The sequence below is a fragment of the Abramis brama genome, assembly GCF_963993115.1.
Source record: "Abramis brama genome assembly, chromosome: 12".
Taxonomy (NCBI): Eukaryota; Metazoa; Chordata; class Actinopteri; order Cypriniformes; family Leuciscidae; genus Abramis; species Abramis brama.
Window position 1 is genome coordinate 30698255 of NC_139974.1, and position 19596 is coordinate 30717850.

General features: G+C 38.1%; 1 protein-coding gene across 6 annotated transcripts; it reads right to left on the reverse strand.

The window, feature by feature from the left end:
* Positions 1-645: 645 nt before the first annotated feature.
* Positions 646-18771, reverse strand: bag6l (BCL2 associated athanogene 6, like). Of its 6 annotated transcripts, none has more exons than XM_084130902.1 (25): positions 18650-18771; positions 17964-18053; positions 17650-17767; positions 16481-16710; positions 16278-16349; positions 14791-14913; positions 14545-14699; positions 14074-14203; positions 13779-13985; positions 13465-13696; positions 13173-13232; positions 11970-12277; positions 10902-10980; positions 10481-10824; positions 7481-7763; positions 7225-7394; positions 6058-6111; positions 5872-5974; positions 4638-4762; positions 4409-4543; positions 3721-3789; positions 3183-3377; positions 2843-2950; positions 2582-2728; positions 646-1416 (listed from the first exon to the last, which is right to left on the reverse strand). In XM_084130902.1, exons 2-25 carry the CDS (start codon positions 18039-18041, stop codon positions 1321-1323), a joined length of 3621 nt encoding a protein of 1206 aa, XP_083987028.1. In that variant the 5' UTR covers positions 18042-18053; positions 18650-18771; the 3' UTR covers positions 646-1320. The 6 variants fall into 6 exon arrangements, with proteins under 6 accessions (XP_083987028.1, XP_083987027.1, XP_083987026.1 ...); XM_084130901.1 differs by having other exon boundaries at positions 13173-13235; positions 18650-18765; XM_084130900.1 differs by having other exon boundaries at positions 14545-14717; positions 18650-18765.
* Between the last annotated feature and the right edge of the window lie 825 nt (positions 18772-19596).

Below are 19596 nucleotides of genomic sequence, written 5' to 3' on the forward strand. Positions count from 1 at the left end.
GTAATTGTAATGGCTGCTGAAAATTCAGCTTTGCATTTAATAAATTGCATTAAAATACATATATATATATATATATATATATATATATTAAATTGTATAATAAAATAATATTTTAATAAATATTTTTGTTGAAATAAATGTAGTCTTGATGAGCATAAGAAACTTCTTTCAAGAACATGAAAACATAAAATGTACCCACCTTAAACTTTTTATTTTATGTTTTTATTTATTTTTATACAGTTTAAATCTCTTGATTTTGATGGTACATTTATTGCTAGAAAATGAATTTAATATTGGTAACAGGGTTACAAATTAAGCCCAGATTAAGTTGTTGTTCAGTAGGGACCAAATGTTGGTTTGTAGTTATTGATTAACTTATGTTTCCCATAAATTAAAGAAAAACATTTGTTTGTTAATTTATTTATTTTATTTTATCAGAGTTTAATGTTTCAGCTAGATGAAACAATATATGCAAAAATCGACAAAACAGTCTCCCTCCAAATTATCCCACAATTTTACATCTTAAAAAAGGTAATGCAATGCTAACTAGAAACCACTTGAAAGTCATTGTGTGTGTTTTAAAAACTAAACCATAGCAAAGGTGTTTCTTTAATATTAGTGACCAAACATGGAGGCAGACACGGCTGTTTTTAAAACTAGAAGTAATTCTAGACTTGGATCATTTTATTCATAACAGCCACATTCATGGACAACATGATGTTTTTGGCATGCAAAAAATAATAACAAGTAACAGCTCTATGTCATCACTATGACTAAAACACTTCCAGTCCTCAGTGACGAATGTGCAGTGCTGTACATCTAATCATGATCAACATGTCTGCACCTTGTAAACATTCATCTTGGCATCCTCTTTATCTACACATTGAGCAGGTCAAGCTGGAATGAATTAGGCTTTCTTCATGTAAATGTGTCTAATACAACTGCTATTATTGTCAATATTAAAACAACTTAGTACAACAATGTACAGCTAATATACAATGGACATCCATGAATCCCGTCAGTGTGAAACTGACTGTGATGACTGGTGACATCTACAAAGACTATAAGATGGACGCCATGTAGACGGAAGAAAGACTAGTTTCTTCTGCCTCTATGGCCGGTCTAGTTCACCGGCTCTATATTTAGTCACTATCCACACATTTGACTATGGTAGACATCCGAGTTATGTGTCAATTACCGATTTCAAAACAACTGGGTTCCCTCAAGGCATGACACTATTGGCTGTTCCATTCGAGACGTTACGGTCATGACTGTGAGCTTGACAGATGACAAGATAGATGTGTAAACGGAGAAGTCGGTTTAACAGTCTTCAGAAAAAGCTCTGTGGGTGTTGGGAAAGCGCTGGTGGTTGTAGTCTGGATCCTCACTCAGTCTTTTCTTTATATCACTCTTCACCTGGAAGACAATTAAGGATGAAAAGGGTTTTAAAGGTTTAAGGACATTCAGAGAGCAAGGTCACAATGAATCTGCATGGTCTGCTTTCCCGTAAGATCTGACAAATTGCAAGATTTGTAGCTTTAAAATGCCACGTTGTGCTTTTTTCAGATTCGATCTATGTAGTGAGTTATATCGCCGTTTGTTAATGTAAAAGGTCTGTAAAGTTTCAAAGAAGTGCCCAATAAATTGAGTTACCGTCTCACAAAAGAAAGAACAGATTCTAAACTGCCTGAAAAGAGACGTCAGTAATTCCAGTCTCACTTCCCGTTAAAAACCCATGTAGGTTTCTAACAAATCTGCATAATGCCAGCCTGTGGGACTTTATTGGCTGCCCGCGAACAACATCTACTTTGACCCGCCCTCAAACACTGTAGTTGTAGCTGAGGCCTGGAAGAGTTTGGTTTGTGCTGTCGACATGTTGAGAAAATGCCGTTTTCTGCGCTGCAAGAGCAAATCAACTTTGCATGTACGAGGACAATTACTGTTCATATCACTGTGTATACAAGTGCTGAGGAAGCATCCGGAGCTGAAATTCAGATGGACGTTTCGTTTCCGACATGCACTGTTAGCAGTAGACCAATCAAAGCAGAGTATGATCTCAGAAAGAAGGGTTTTTAAGAGACTGAGTCCTTTTAAAGAGACACTGTGAGAAAAGAGGTGATGCTGCAATGAATATAATGAGAAAATTAAAGTATTTTTGACCTTTGTTGCACCTATTGTAAGAGACCCACAAAACAAAATTAGGAACCTTTAAAATAGCATAAACAGGGCACTTTAATATCCTGAACTAATAATGTGGAATTGTGGGAATGGGGTGGATATGAAATTCTATGGGAATAAGATGAAACTCACAGGAGCGGGATGGAAGAAGACTAAGACTAAAACTATAACAATAATTTGTAACTGAAATAAAAAAATATTAAAAATATTAGATGAAAAACTTTTAAAAATGTATTCTAAATACAAATAAATAAAAAAGAATAAAAATGACAAAAGCACATAACAAAATGACCCAAAATTCAACTAAAATGAAAATGAAACTATAAAAATAAAAACTAATTCAAAATATCAATAAATACTACAATGTTCTCAGGATGGATTAGGTGTGGGTTTAGTTTCTTACTTGTTGTGTGTATGCTTCCTGCAGCTCTGGTGCCTCCAGCTCCCCCTGTAGGCTGTCTGGGGCAGTAACAGGTCGTACACCTGCTGTCCTGGCAGCTCGACTCACGGCTTCGGCTAAAGAGAGGTGAGGACCCTCTCCCTGTGCGGTCTGTGAGCCACATGAATGCAAAGGAAGGATATCTGATCAGTGCAATGTAGTTTCAATGAATTGTTCGTTCATTCATTCATTCACTATTGTAGTGAATGCAGTTGGTGTACAGACCTTCCTCCTCTTGGCTGGCATCCCATGAAAATAAGCATCAGACAGAGGAGGCTGTGCTTTCATCTTTCTCTGCGTCAACATGTCATGTCTTATGATGGGTACCCACTCCTGATTAACACAAATATACAAACATTCTCATTATTACTTATAGACTAGGAATAATAAACAAATAAACAAAATAGAGTCATGATTATTCTTATAATTATTGGTATTAGCCAGAATTTGTATATCAGTGCATTCTAGCTCTGTTATCTTTGAGGTCATTTAGTGTACAACAAATGCTGACAAACTTTTAGCAGATACACTGAATCAATAGACACAGTAGACAATTGAGTCTCACGGGTGGAACAGTTGCTGCCCATGGCTCCGCCTCTCCAGTTGACTCCTCCCTGTCCGCGGTTGCCATGGCTACCGCTCCTCGCAGCTCTTCTAACGATGGCCTGCCGGGTGGTTCATCACCATCAGCAGTGTCTCCTGAGGATGCCATGACTTCCTCTGCAGTGGTGGCAGGAGCAGGAGACAGACCCTCTTCCATCTGGAATATATAATTACATTTTACTATCGTACAGTTAATAGTGCAGACCCACACCCAGATGTATTATCAATGTTTAAATCAGTTTTGCTAGTTAATTTTTTTGTGGAAACACATCTTTTGTAACATTATAAATGCATTTACTGTCACCTTTAGTCTATTTAATGTGTTCTTGCTGAAAAAAAAAAAAATTCTTACAAAAAAATCTTACTGATTTCAAACTTTTTTTTTAATCACAATAAAGTCATATAGTGTATATAATTAAGTGTGTATATAAAGTTGCATATATTTTCATATGTTGCACTCATAATAATTTTCTGTGACTTACTCTCCTGTTGAAACATACCTCAATACTCATGTCATCTGACTGGTGGCTTGCTTGTGCATCTGACTCTGTTCTCTGAGACGACTCGCTCTGTACATGAAAAAGATAACAGAAGCATTTTCAGTTCTGTATTCTGTGGCTCAGTTTGGGAGTGAATCCTGATGAGGGTGTGCATCTAAATCAGAGATGTCCAAACCTGCTCCCGGAGGGCCACTATCCTGCAGAGTTCAACTCCAACATGAACTAAAAACACCTGAATCAGCTAATCAAGGGCTGTCTGAAATCTGAAATGTGTCGGTCACTATTTGTGACAGCCATTTGTAGTGTCATCATACAGGTATAAATTTATTTTTAATTGATTATTAAATTGCTTAATTAACGTTTATACATGCTAGTTTCCATGACAGAGTTTAACATAAATCTTTTCAATACTACTGGAGCGGACAGTTTGCAAAGTTTCAAATGATTATTAAACAGCAAGCACAAACTATGCAAAAGTGGCAGCCCTTCCGGCGCACTGTGTCTGAATTCGCTCACTCGTTTTCATTCACTCCTTCAAGTGGACTATATTAGTGGAGTAATGTAGGGAATAGTGATTGAGGGTATAGGGGCGATTTGGAACACAGCCTAGAAATTTTCAAGAAAGTGGGTTTGCTGGATGTTGGCCCTCCAAGAGGAGAATTGGACACACATGATCTAAATTAAGGACCTGTGTATAGATGACATAATTCTGGATCTGGTCTTCAGTGATTGGGTTGTGCTCTAAAATCACATGCAGCCTCATGGTCATCATACTGGTCAACCAGTTCACCAGACTGGGGTTCACTTCTGCTGACATTCTCCTCTGATGAGCAAGGAACAAAACATGAATGCATCAAAAGATATGCATTTTATGCAACACCAAACCATCTTCATGTGGATGAATCAATGGATCTTACAATTCGGTGGTTGATGACAGTGGTTAAAGCTCTTTGCTCTCCTCTTAAGCAGAACAGATTGAGGGCCAAACACTCAAACAGACCCTGAGTGCACAGGTACAGCAAGCGCTGGCCAAACGTGTTATCTGGAAACACATTAGCAACAGTGTTGTTGTTAACCAAAACTATTACAAATTGTTTTTGTTCATTTAAAATCAAGCTGAAATAAAATATAATAGAAGTATTATTTGGAAAAACTTGGCTAAAATGACTAAAACTAAAACAAAAATAAATGCAAGGGGTCATGAAGGGTCGCTTTGAAGTACACGCCCACTGCTTTGATTGGGTAACAGATTTGCATAATAAAATAATTTGTAATGATGTTTGCCATACATGTTTGAGCTAGAGTCTGATTCGAATCAGAGGACAAACCTGCACCTCAAATACCAATGATACTCCAGTCTGTGATATCATGGTCATTCATTAGCCATCTTAATTTATATTCATTCCTTATGTATTTGTGAGGTAGTATTGTATTTTATTGCATTATATTAGTGTTAAAACGAAGATGGCCCAGAAAGGCATTTTTATTGTTACAAAGTTGAAACATTTGGCAACTGTAAAACATTTATATGTATGTCTTGGTTGTGGCAAATAAAGTTTAAGTACTTGAAGTTACCAATGTTATAGCTGACAGGATAACTTGTGGTGCTTCATGTAAACGAATAATGAATGAATGCACTATCGTTCTTATATTCATCGTTCATCATTTTAAGTAAAGTGAGTTCATATCAAACGATCTTAAGGCTAACAGACAAAGCAATATCTTAAACGAGTCATTTTGGGAGCTTGGTTTCAATAAAAACTGTTTTTGGCCTAACAAGGAAGTTTTGAGTTCTGAAACTTACAGGATATTTGTATTGTACAATGACCTCTTATATGTCAAAAGATTAAGGGAAATTGGATTTTTAACTAATGACCCCTTAAAGCTATATAGGAATATTAAAAATACTAAAACTAAAACTAATAAAAAAAAAATGGAAAAAGCACATCAATAGTAAAAATTAAATGATGAAGACATAAAAAGTCATAAAATAAATGCTAATTAAAATTTTTAATAAATACTATAATTGTTTATAAATAATACTAAACACTGATGAGAAAGTTTCAAACACAATGTTTGTGAAGTGGAATTTGAATGTTAGGGTGAGAGCAGTTTTTGGGTCTGTGTTTGTGTGTATAGTGTGGTGGTCACCTGTACAGCGCAGAACGTGAGTAGCTATGCGAGTGAACTGTTGTCTCAGGAAGGACATGTTGGTTTGGATGATGTCCACCCTCTCTCGAACAGTCACAGTGGACTTGAAACAAATAAGGCACAGGGACAATCAGTTAGTGTCTGATGAATAAAATGTTACAGGATAAATCAGCAAACAAGACTTACAAAACTCTCTGCAATGTACTCCTCTAGTCCATTGATCAGATCCTCAGAAGCACTCTAAATAACAGAAACAATAACATCAGCCTTTGCAACATTCATTCAATGGGGAAGTGTTGTTTTATAAGTGTAAAGATCAGTTTTACTCTGTTTGTGATACTGATAAGAAATTGTATTCATTTTTATGGATCAGTTCTTTCGAAGTGTCCAATTCAATGAATCAGTGGATCAAAAGACTGTATGAATGATTTGTTTGCATCATGACTCAAATGTCCCCTTTAGGGCTGTGATATGTATCATCAAGGATAAAATCATAATTACTGTTTTAACAATGTGCAACCTGACATTACAGACTATGTCACTCACTTGAGAGTGCACACATTCACTGTGATGTAGTCATTTGAAAGCAATGAAAAATGTTCCAAACAAAGCCACAGCAGAACTGTTGTGCATCTCCGAGCAACACACTGGTGTTTCGTTATTCAATGAATCTGCATTTTTTTAACAAATCTTTTGAGTGAATGTTTCAAATAACCCATTCATGAAAATGCTCACTTGGTTTGTTTTTGAATGAATCAACCGTTTTGAACAAATCTTTTGAATAAATAGGTGTGTTCGACTTGAAGTGGCGCTGCACAGACCGTATGACATCAAAATATCCCAAGAGCGATTTTAAAGCATACAGAGCTGTCTGCTATCTAATTACTCTCGCAGTACTTTGATATCATAGACCAATCGTTCTGCGCAGCGCAACTTCAATTTGAACTTAAAAATTTGACATAAAAGATGATGACAGTAGTTTGAAACAGCTTGCCAAAAGCAAACTTTCCAGAAAAGTTTGCTCCAGCTGGTAAAAAAAACCCCCCTTCAAACTACCATTGGTCCATGGCGATTACGTAATAAGTGAAAACATGAACACACTGGAGAGCTGCTTTATAGTAGAAACTTAAAATGTAATTATAATTGAAAGCGACAAAGCTTTAAAGCAATCTATTGTATAAATTACTACATAAAAAAACTCATGCACTCGTGACTGGAGTGCTAAATTGATTTGGGAGACGGCTTTAGGTAAATACCGCTAAAAGTTTGAACATATCTGACAGTATATGAGATCTTCATGTAGAACTGATGTAATGAAGGTCACGTATGAAAGTGGCATGAGCTCAGACTCACAGCTATGTTGGCATCATTGGGCTCTCGGCCCTGCAGATAGTGCTCAGTGAAGAAGGCTGTGAGTAGGGGCTGGATGCGGCTCAGAGGCTGAGGATTACCATGCAGCAGCAGAACCATGTCCACCATTGAGAAACTCTGACAAACCAGAGACAGCAGATCTCCAAAAAACCCTACCAAACCAACACAGACAGTGAGTCATAAATTGTGGCATTGTGCTGTGCTTTGAGTTGCACTACAGGAACACAGAAGCCCTTACCCACTGCATCTCCAGCTCCAGGCGTGAAGAGGTTGCTGGTCTGAGAAAGTCTCTGGATAAACTGGGCGATGCTCTCAGTGTTGCCTTGGCCAGCCCCCAGAGAGCCCATCATGGTGGACAGGACACCCTGCACGATACCAGTGAAAAGCTCGGGGCTGAGGGTCTCTCCGCCTCCACTGGGAGGCTGAGGGGCAGTAGTGGGGGCGGCTCCTGAAGGGGCAGGGGGTGTGGCTTGTGAGGGTGGAGGCTGCTGGTTTGGTGGAGGAAACACAGGCTGACCAGACTGGAAAGAAAACAGGGCATTCAAATGGACACATTTGGTAAGATCAGACTGCAAAGACACAGAGAAAAGCACTAGTGATCCATCGCCCCGATATTGATTTTCTGATGGCCGATACCGATATCTTAAAGAGCAGGGTGGCAGATGGCTGATATAAAACAGATATACAATATTTAATTTAAAGATGGTAAAAACACATGCATAATTTCTGAAATTAAATTTATATTTATTTTACATAATTACTAAATAATTTGAAATTTATATGAAGAAAAAAAAGCATTTGAACTTGATTTAAAAAAAAAATCTGTAAAATAAACAGATTTATGCCTTAGATGGCAAATTCTTGATTCTGTAATCCTATTATAGTATTTTACACAAATAAAGAAAACACAAATGAGTAAAAAGGAAGTAAACACTGTAACCAACAGTGTACTCAATAATCTGGTATGTCTATGTTGCACTGGGAATCCTATTTTTTCAAATAAAGACTCATTTTACTGACAGTACACAGCGAATTTGACATGAATACAACATAGCGGCCAAATGGATATAGCACAGAATAGTTTGAATCAAGGATTTAAAGTTTGTCGATCATGTGTGTTCAGAGACAGCTAAACTCTCCTCTTTGTATACAATTCACACGGACTGACCATTACACATTTTTATGCAGTCTAAAATTGCACACTTCAGAAGATCTCACAGCTGGATCTCAAAAGTTTGCAAAACTAGATGTTTATTAGATATTCAAAAACATTTCTTTGTTTAACTGATGCGTTGTCAAAAAAATCCCGCTCCCATCACATCGTGCAAACAGAAAAACTTATCGGCCGATGCCAATAATTGAAAAATGCTATATACTACAGGGTTTTTCCTGGCTCAAAATGAGGCAGAGGTGGCAAAATCCTAAAAATGTATTTTAATAATAAGATAATTAAATGTGTATTTTTTGTAGATCATCATATAGCCTAATGTGTTTCCCACTTTTTTTGTTTGTTGGTGGAGCTTGGTACCTCTAGGGGGGTCCGTGGGCATGCCCCCCCAGAAGAAAATTTTGTACATTTTAAAGATAAATTCATTAATCTGGTGCACTTTGAGCCACCCGAATCCGCTGTTAAAAATAAATAATCCACCCGTAAACCGTCCATATTCTTTGATTTAGATATCTGCATCTGATCATCACAATATGGTAACATATCACACTGAAGTAGGCTGATTTAAAATGAACATTTATTTAATATAAAAGTTCCTCTTTTGGCAAAATTACATTTCCTTAATAGCCTAAACAGAGGCTTTACTCCCTTCAAACTTAAATTGTCAATGTTTAATTACATCACTGTTTGAAAACACTCAGAATATTTTTTTGTACCTTTATAAAGGGCATTTATTAATTTAATTCTTAAATTTGATCAATATATTCAATTAAAATAATAAGACACTAGGCTTTTACCAATCAAATTAAATAATTTACATTGAAAAATTATAACTGTATTAAATTTGATTATTTTAAATATTTTTGAATATACAAATAAGGAATGTTGAAAAGAATGATACTTTATGAAACTAAACCGCCAGTAGGAGGCGGCAGGCGACCGTCTTAATGAGCGAGTCATTGAGTCATTCATTCAAACGATTCGTTCAAACGACTGATTTATTCAGAATGAGGCAGTTTATGAATGGGTAATTGAATCTGTGACTCAACCGATTCGTTCAAAACGCCGAATCATTCAGTGATGCAATGTGAGATGCGCGATGGTTCTGCTGTGATCTTTGTTTGGAACTATTTTCGCTGCTGAAACAGAACAAAAACAGTCATTGCGTCTAAAATGTAAGTGACTTAATTTTAACTATTTGTTTATTGAACTGTTATGAAATCCGTCAAGGTTTCAATCTTGATGGCATTCAGGAAAACAGCTCTCTGGTCGTGTGTAGCCTAGGCTATATATTGTTTCTTAACTATAATATGTTATAAATAACTGCGCGAGCCTCAACAGCGCAACATTGTTACCGTCAGTACATTAGGTAGGACTATATTATTATCAACTATAGGCTATCAATCGCCACTTACATTAAATTAAATAAAACAGAATAATCCTCACGTTTTCGGTGATTCCCTAGTTATTTTTTTTATTTTTTATTAAAAATTGTTTTAATCGGGGCATTTGTCCGGTTGGGCGAGTAGTAGGCCTACAATTCTCTCTCACTTTTCCCTTCAAAAAAAGAAAAAAAAAACCACACGTGTCCCGGACACAGTCTATGGTCCCTGATAAGCGTTACTCGAGCCTTGATATGTTTTCCTTGATTGGTTTTCCCTGAAGAGAATTACATTGTTGAAAACGAAAGTAAAAGAGTCACACACGTTCATTGTGTTTTACAGTGATGAGAGTTCCATGTCTTTATTAAACTCAGTCAACACATTATAATGATTTATCTGTCATCCACCCTCGATTAATTGGAATGGAATATTTGTATTACTCGGCCCGCCCGACCCGCGGATTATCCGCGCAGCACTATACGGTTTGAGAATGGACACAAGCGGTAACAGCAACAGAACCATCACGGTGGAAAAAGTGTATCTGACCATGTGACTGTCTGTCCGAGTTTTGTCGAGAGCCGGAGGCGGCACGAAATTTGACGGAGGCGGCCGCCTCATAATTCTCTATGCAGGAAAAACCCTGTACTATTTGCCGATATATCGGTATACCACAAAAAAAAATACCAACCTGAATGAACTCAGACAAGCCTTGGATAAACGTAGGGACACCTGGAATAGTCACTGTAATGGAGGGAGCAGCACCTCCAGACACCCCTCCACCAGCTCCCGCAACTCCTCCCAGGAGAGAGCCCAGAAGCTGAGCTAGGTTATCTCCTGGGTTGCCCTCTTGGGACTGACCCACAGTCGCAGTGCTGGTGGTATGGGTGGACGTCTGACCGGACGTGTTGGCAGAGGTTGGAGGAGCAGTGGAAGAAGAGAAAGAGGAGGAAGAGGAGGAAGAAGAGGACGAGGAAGATGCAGAAGTAGAGAAAGAGAAAGACTGGGAGGATGAGGTAGAGGATGTCTGGTCCCCTGACAATGGAAAACATAATATGTTTATAAGCTTGGTGTTGCTTAACACAGGAACTGAATAGGTAAGGACAACTTACCTGTGTGCAATGGCATCAAAAGCTGCCCAACCAAACCACTGACCATCTGCGTGAGAGGAGAGGACATCATAGGGTTGCCCTTGATTGAGGAATGAAAATGGAACTATGAGTTTTACATGTCTCCAAAATACAATAATGCAGGACTCGACAATAAGGACTGCCTGATGGCCCTTGGTCAGCGTGAAAGACGCTCATGACTGAATTGTCACTGGCCCGATTGAGCCCGATGAGTTCTCTTTCGTGTCTTCTTGCACTTGAACGGACAAACACCCACAAAATTATGTCAAAATGAGTACCATTATAAACACAGTCAGTTATGTCATAAGTGAACATAAACAGTTGAGAAAGAAAATGCATGTGTATATTATATTGGACCTGTGCATTAGGTCTTAAGGCCAATTCACACTGCACTGATAGACGGCAACAGACACTTTGGTGAGTTTTGTCGGACCAGTGCGTTACCCCTTTTGGAGTCTGTTGCCGCCTTTTCGCCGATTATACATGCTGAATTGGAATTAGAATGTCTGTAAAGTGACGTGCTGTAATCTGGTGACTGTCGGCATGGTGTGAATTGGATTAAAGTGACAGCAGAAGTGAAGTGAAGATGCAGTGTTATTTTACATTTGATTACTTTATTTAATTAAACCTGAATACTAGACCAATCCGAAAAACTTAAAGCACTATTTTACTGTTATATTTCTTTGTGATGTTGCTTCTAATTTGTTTATTTGTTCTTAATTTATTGGTGACTGCTTCCTTGTCTTTAATAATGTTTGAAATTTATATTAATTGGTCTTGTAGTTTTTGCTATGTTATTGAAATTGGAATTGAGAATTTCACTGGCATCTAAACTTTTGGTGTCATAATCTTATTTATGAGAATGCAAAGTTACATGGGTCTGAAACAATGTAAACAGTGACTCTTTTATTTGATTTATTTATTTGTTTTTTGCAGTGGGGCCCATTGAAAATTTTGGAAGTGCAAGTAAAAATCTGAACTACTGTTCCCACTAGGCCAGTAGAAAAATAATTAGAATTGAGCCCTGTAATGTAGCATAAAGGTTCATACTTGATTAGTCTGTTGTCCTGCTGAGGGAGGCACTGTTGCGCGCAGGTTGATGGTGGTCCCCCTGGTGTTCATGGGTTGGGGGATGCGTGGGGATAAGGAGGGGCGCGTGATAACCACCCTGGCCTGAGGTGGCGGAGGGGCATGGCTTTCTCCACTCTGGGCATTTGTGCCAGCAGTGCCCTGCTGCTGCCCCTGATGTCCAGCAGAGGCTGCAGTTGCCATGGCGACAGCCTGCTGGGAGATCTGATGCATGATGGCCTGCATGAACTCTGGCGGCAGACCTGGAACGTGCATTGGCGCCGTGGTGCCTTTAGAGAACAGATACACAGAATTCAGTGAAGAGATCCTATTAACAATGCTGACAAATGAAACTGCTGTAAGTCTGAATTCTACACACAAGACTACAGACAACTGACTAACAATAGCTGCTTTACATCCCAGTGCACAAATAGTGCTTAATCACCACTCAAACTGACATCCTTTTCTCACCCTCATGTTGTTCCAAACCTCTATGACTTTCGTTTTTCCATGGAACACTAAAGGAGGACTTTTGAAGAATGTCCAGAGCAGTGTTGTTAACTAAAACTATTAAAAAGAGTTCATTAATTGAAAAGATAAAATATAAATGTTAGTTCAAAAACTTACACCTAAAAAACCTTTGAAATGTTACCTTGGAAAATAGGAATAAAGTTAAATTTAAAACACTAAAATTACTCAAAAACTAATAAAAAAAAATAAAAATAAAAAAAAAACAAAGCTAAATAGGAATATTTAAATAAACAAAAAATAATAAAAATGAAAAAGGCACATAACACAATTGCTTTATTTCATTTTAAATGAAGATGAAAACTGAAATGATATCAAAGATAATATTAATATTTAATACAGATAAATAATACTAAAATAACAGAGAGCTTTTACTTCTTCAAATGAAGCTCATTTGTAAGCTCATCAGCCCCGGTCCAGATTTAGTTTTATTGTATGGACAACAAGCACACTAGAAATTATGGAAATATTTCCTGTTTTGTGTCCCATGGAAGACAGGAAGTGAAATGAGTTTTAAAAAACATGAGGGCCTGCAAAGGATGGTAAAATGCAATTTTTTGAGTGAACTATTCCTTATGACATGTTATAACATGTTACATATCACATGTTAATGTTGGCACAGCAGGTTACTGACTACAGAGAGAGGTGGAAACTAACCAGTCTCTCCAGCAGCGCTGGGGTTCTGTTGCCTTTGGCCCTGCGATCCACTGTCTGAATCTGCTGCACAGAAATGCACAGATCAGTGGCTGGCAGTTACACTACAGCCACCCATTCCAGGTCTGAAAAATTCATTTTCTGAAAGCAACTATTTTAAATCGTAAAAATCAGATTGATGAAGAAAATTATTTGGGATCTTTAGAAGTGAAGCAGATCAGGAATGGGCAGCATGGCTGAAACACAGTGCTAAAGTCACTGGGGTCTGATTGTGTGGGTTGGTTTGTTGGCATACCATCCAGGTTCATCTGCATCATGACCACTGGCTCCATGGTTTGGTGAGTGATTCTGATCACTCTTGGAGTCCCCTGACCGTGACCTGCCTGTTGACTGGCTCCATTTGGTGGAGGAGGAGGAGGTGCCTGACCCTGAGGCTCTGATTGGTTGCTGGGCTGTGAGGGTTGGGCCTGACCCTCGCTTGTCTGTCTGCTGTTTGAAGTCATGGTCATAGTGGAACCTAGGTTCACCTGGAAGATGACATATTTTGCAAGGTTGACTGTTTGATATGAACATTATAAATTAGTTTTGAACGTATAGTGGTTAGCTCACCGGAATGGGAATATGGGGCAGTCCACTCTGCAGCACGACAGGGGAGGTGGTGTAGTGAGACATCGGTCGCACCACATGTAAGTGGCGGGGAGGCTGAGCAGATAAATTGCACCGAAGATCACTCAGAGACACCAATGTATTGCCAAGGAGATGGAGTGACTCTCCAATCAAATTAAGAGTGCGCTGATCTTCCTCGCGTTCTTGAGTCTGTCCGAGAAAACAGCTTTTCAGAACATGAACACTGATTTGTATAGCACATGTCAATTATGTAGCATTCTAACTATCTAGAGCATACATTGTTATTGTAGTCAGCAGAACTAGCCGCTCCAAGGATGGAATGTGTTCTTTCCATGAAAGGACGAAGGCGCTCCTCCACCCTTCGCACCTCTGAAAGAACCTCCACCAACTCTAAAGGGCTTGGGTGACTGTTGAGACAAATAAAAATGTATTGGAGACATGTGATCTTTGACACAATCAAAAAATGGATAATACTGTCATTCAGCAATGATGCATTAAGCAAGGACAAAAGTAAAAGTAAAGACTTTAATAATGTTACAAAAGATTTCTATTTCAAATAAACACTTTTCTATTGAACTTTCTATTCAAAGAGTCCTGAAATCAATGCATCACGGTTTTCACAAAAACATTAAGCAGCATTCGAAACAACATGAATACGACAAGTACATTAAGCGCTTGGTATGTCTTTTTCCTGTTCTTTATCATGAACACTCTTTATTTGTCTTTGACCCTAATATACTTCTCTTACTTGGGTCCAGAATGAGTTGCTCCTTCTGTCTGTGAAGGAGAGGAGGAGGAGGAGAGTGGAGGTGGGGAGCTGTCCATTGGTTGTGCTGAGAATGATGATGATGATGGCTGAGAAGGTGGTGTCTCCTGCTGAGATGACGGTTGATTTGATTGACCCTGAAAATAAGCATCATCCTGAAACATTATTTATGTACAAGTAAGAAATCAAATAAGATTGTTTTACTTGATATAAATGTTTGTTCTGTACCTCAAGTCTGTGGATTAAAGCCTGAGTCTCTCGCAGCAAGCTTTCAGCCAGCTGGAGCCTCATCCTAGGCTCGCTCTGCACTGATTGGTCCACGTTGATATGGACATCCACAGAGCCACTGCTCTGTGAGAGGAAATAAATGACTGTAGATGTGTCCAGAGATAACCTTTTGTTTTAAACAATAGGCTGCGACAACACAAAGCACAAGTGCTACTGAGACAAACATTCAGGAACACTGCTTATAACGTTCATTATTATGTAAATATACACTGCCCGGCCAAAAAAGTCGCTGTTTGGGTTTAAAAAGGCAAATGCTTTAGAGTCTGACTGGCCCATTCTTGCTGTGATTATTATGTTTCTAGCATGTTGTATGTTTGGCAACAGTTATTCTAACCCTAATTGATGGAGTGTGTAGCTTTTCATTTCTTAAACAACCATGTAGGAAGACACATCATGGCCATATTCCAGAATAACAATGTCAAGAATCATCAGGCTCAAATTGTGAAAGAATGGTTGGGAGGGAGCATGAAGAATCATTTTTCACACATGAATTGGCACCTCAGAGTCCAGACCTTAAATTCATTGAAAGTCTTTGGGATGTGCTGAAGTAGACTTTACAGAATGCTGTACTCTTGCATTGTCAATACAAGATATTGACCAAAAATGAATGCACCTCTTGATGGAAATAACATCACAACATTTATTTCCATCAAGAGGTGTCAATTGTTTTTAAAAGATCTTGTACTGACAATGCAGGAGTCGAGCATTCTGTAAAGTCTACTTCAGAAATGAAAAACTACACGATCCATCAGTTAGGGTTAGAAAGAAGAACTGTTGCCAAACATATAACATGCTAGAAACATAATCATCACTGCAATAATGATCCAGTCATAGACTCTTAAAGGGGTGATGAACTGAGAAATCAAATTTTCCTTGAGCTTTTGACATATAAGAGGTCATCATACTATAAGAATATCCTGTAAGTTTCAGAACTGAAAACTTCCTTGTTAGTCCAATAAAAGCTTTTATTGACACCAGGCACAGCGAACGACGATCTATGACGTCAAAGGGTATCAAACACCGCCGCCGAAGAAGAAGATCAACGCCTACTTCAACACTGCCTGTTTAGCCCCGCCCACCGATTCGCGCTTTACATGAAACTCATTATAATATGCAAAACTGTTATCCAATCACAGCAGTGGGCGTTTACTTCCAAGTCTTCAATGCGGCACGCCCATAAAAACCGAGCGTTTCAGGAGCTAGGCTCAAAACCAGGGTAGAAAATAGCCTATTACTTATTCATTTTGATGTTTTTGAATGTAAAAACCAAGCGAACGTCATAAGTTGACCTCAGACAACAATATAAAAAAATTTAAAAAGCCAGTTCATGATCTCTTTAAGCATTTGCCTATTTAAATCCAAACAGCTAATTTTTTTTTTGGCAGGGCAGAGGGCAGTGTATAATAGGTGAAATTAGGATGACTTACTCCAGTGCTAGTGCTTACTCTAACATTACGTCCCATTTCTCCAACACCAGCCAACATCTGCTGCATTGACATCTAGAGGGGTGAAGAAATGTATATTTTCTTTGATAGCAGAATCACTCATGTATATATTACAGTGGATGTCTGAGGTTAAGTGATCATGTATTGCAAACATGTGTCTCTTAACGTAAGGAAAGCACTGTAACCTGTATTTGCTGTGAGTCCATGATGTTCACAGGCAGGTTAAAAGTGCCCAGCATGACATAGTTGTTTGCATTACGGTCATGTGAAGTTCCTGGAAAAGTGGTGGATTGAGAGGAGGTGGATCCCCCATCCGTTGCACCCGAGGAGCCAGAAACTCCACCCCCTCCACCCCCAGACTGATTGCTCTGAGGAGGTGCTCGCTCCACAAGATGAATGACCTTCCCATCAACATCTGAAAAACAGAAAGGCTGTGATAGAAACATGCTTGATAGAAAATTATTCGCACACAGACGAAAAAAAAAAAAACTATACCGATCTTTGTCTTAGGGCTGTACGATAACAGTAAAACTGATAATCATGATAATTTTGCTCAAAAATTATAAGCTGAGAAGTTTCTTTTTACATTTGAGCATAATTATGGAACTTTCACATGAGCACACCTTAAGAGAACAAAGTCATACGCAGGTTTTATATAACCTCACCTAGTTCCTGATTTATTATTTTTATCACATGAATTAACACACTCTCTACATTATGAAAACTGCTAAAACAGCAAAATTCCTAATATTAGGCTAATTCCCATCATTCTGAATTATGTTCACATTTTTATATTATAACATCAAAAAGTATTGCTTGTATTGTTGTACAGAGTACGTAAGTGCATTTAATAAGCAACCACTAACACAAACAATATAATCAAGATTCATGTTTGGAGCACAAGCAGCCATGTGAAGGAACACAGATAATCACAGTAGGGATCACTAAACTTTTTTCAGATCATTAGTGCTTTTTTAATTTTGCTGTGCAGAGAGAGCATGTGCTCATGGTTTCAAGGTTGGGAAGATTAAGTAAACATTTGTGGAAAATTGGGTGGAAAAGGTATTCAAAAAAGAAAATAACTCTTATTGGGGATTTCGACTTTAAACCAATGCAAGATCATGGAAATGTCAAATGAAAAAAATAACCAAAAAGGATAAATAACCAGCAGATGATAATAACAGATGATTATTCTTAATTAATTGAAAGCAGCAGCAACCCACGTTTAAAATACAACTAATCACGCAGCCATACTTTGTCTGATTTTGTCAATGAAAATATTATAATATATAATACGAGCGAAAACACACATCAACACACAACGAGCGAAAACACACATCAAGCCGTGACTCACTGTATTCTGCAAGTGTCCTTTCATCCTGCAGCACTTTACCCTGGTAAATCAACCTCTGTTTATCCACCGGGATTTCAACTGAGGAAGCAATGTGCTCTTTAAACTGCTTCACTGTCCACTGAGAGAAAGAAAGAGAGGTGACAATCACATGGTGAACTTCAACGTAAATGATTTATCAATGTAAAGTGTATTTTTCAGCAGTATTGGTTCATACTCTACAATGACACTTTGTGAACTAAGGTATTTGGGTTACTCATACAAAATAATCATAGCGTAAATGAATTCCTATTGACTGATTAAACTAGAACACACACCTCTCCCCTGACAGTGAACGTCCTGCTCTGGGAATCTAGAGTTTTCACGGTCACCTCTACGGCTCCTGGTTCCTCCATGACTTGAAGTTTCTTTAACAAGACGAGAAGATGAAGAATGTTTCCAAAAATGATCGCAAGCTTTTATATTACCAATTAACTGCTATGTAACACATCATCTACACTGCTAGCGATAAAATCAGAACCCATTTAAATCAAAGAAGCTGACTGACGTTACTAGTTTTAACACGTATTTTGTCGCAATAGAAACGTCGTAAGCTGGCAATGCAGCTTCGTTGAATTTAATAGGAGGGTTCAGTTCTCATTGTGTCTCTATAGTAACGTCGGGCGCTAACGTACTAGTGCTAAAACCTAGATGCTATCAATACAGATGGGTGAAAAATAACAAACATCGTAACACCCATATAATAAATACAATCCACATTGGCGTACTTCATTTTAATACTGCGTATAAGCAAAAATAACCACACCTATTATTAAAAACAAAAATATTTTACACTAGTCATACATTATTGCGGTTGTTAAACTAAACACCACTGCTACAATATGTAGGCTAACGTTACCAGGCTAACAACAGTTGTTAATCGGTTGATAATTCCAGGGAAAAAACTAACACCAAATATGAATAGCAGCAGTGCATAGGAAATGCAAAGGATTAAACACCTTACTTTTAACGGATAACTGTGGTAGTTCGGCGACTTAAGTGTTATTTATGCTATTTTATCCCACACACCGGTTATAGGGACATGGCTAGCTAAACAGCTAGCTAATCCCAAAACGGTGCTTTGCTACTAGGAAGTGATGTCATGTTCTCAGAATCTCAAAATAAATTGCGATTTCAAAATAATGTTGCGTTCATAGCTGAGGGTTGTTCCATAAAACAAGATTAGAATACAAGCCAGGCTTATTTTGGTTAGTCAGACTTATTGTCGGTGGATTCTGTTTCATAAAGCAAACTTAAAATAGTTCAAACTCAGTTACCCTGGCAACTTATGCTGGGAAACTAGCCTGGTCCAGGGCAGGCTAACTGTCAGGCTAAGCCTCAGCTGTTACACAGATCCTCTAACACTGACCGACAAGAACACAATGATATTACCACTGACTAGTGATGGGCGGATCGATCCTTAAGTATCGATACTTCGATACTGACGTGGTATCGAAAAGGATCGATCCTCACATAAAAATATCGATCCAAATGTGTTTTTTTACCAGTAATTTTTTATTAATTTAGCACGCAATTCAGTGCATAAAATAAGCTTCTAAGTGGAAAAATAATCGAATGTTAGCGGATAATTGTGTAGGATCATTTATATACTGTCTATGTGTAGGATAGAACTTTTTCTCCTAGTCATCTGGATACAAGACGAAACCAATCAATCACAGAGAGCGTTCGATGCTGGTGCTTCGCTGAGCTCACAGGCCCAGTGCGTTTGGGAAACGAAGCCTTGCTTAGATGACAGAGAAACAATCGGGTTATTTCGCAATAAACAAGCCAAAAGTGTACATAACGGTTCAAAATGTTGACGTCAGTAAGATTTTTTTAATGAAATTAATATTTTTATTCAACAAGGATCGATGCATTAATTTGATCAAAAGTGACAGTCAAGGTAGACTG

What these genes read in the sequence shown, in the direction of transcription:
- bag6l (XM_084130899.1), bottom strand. Translation starts at nt 18,041, where the DNA reads ATGGAGGAACCAGGAGCCGTAGAGGTGACCGTGAAAACTCTAGATTCC. An exon ending in CGTTCACTGTCAGGGGAGAG is followed by an intron (nt 17,768 to 17,963) that starts GTGTGTGTTCTA and finishes TCTTTCTCTCAG; the next exon opens with TGGACAGTGAAGCAGTTTAA. An exon ending in TCACGTTCTGCGCTGTACAG is followed by an intron (nt 4,763 to 5,871) that starts GTGACCACCACA and finishes ATGTGTTTCCAG; the next exon opens with ATAACACGTTTGGCCAGCGC.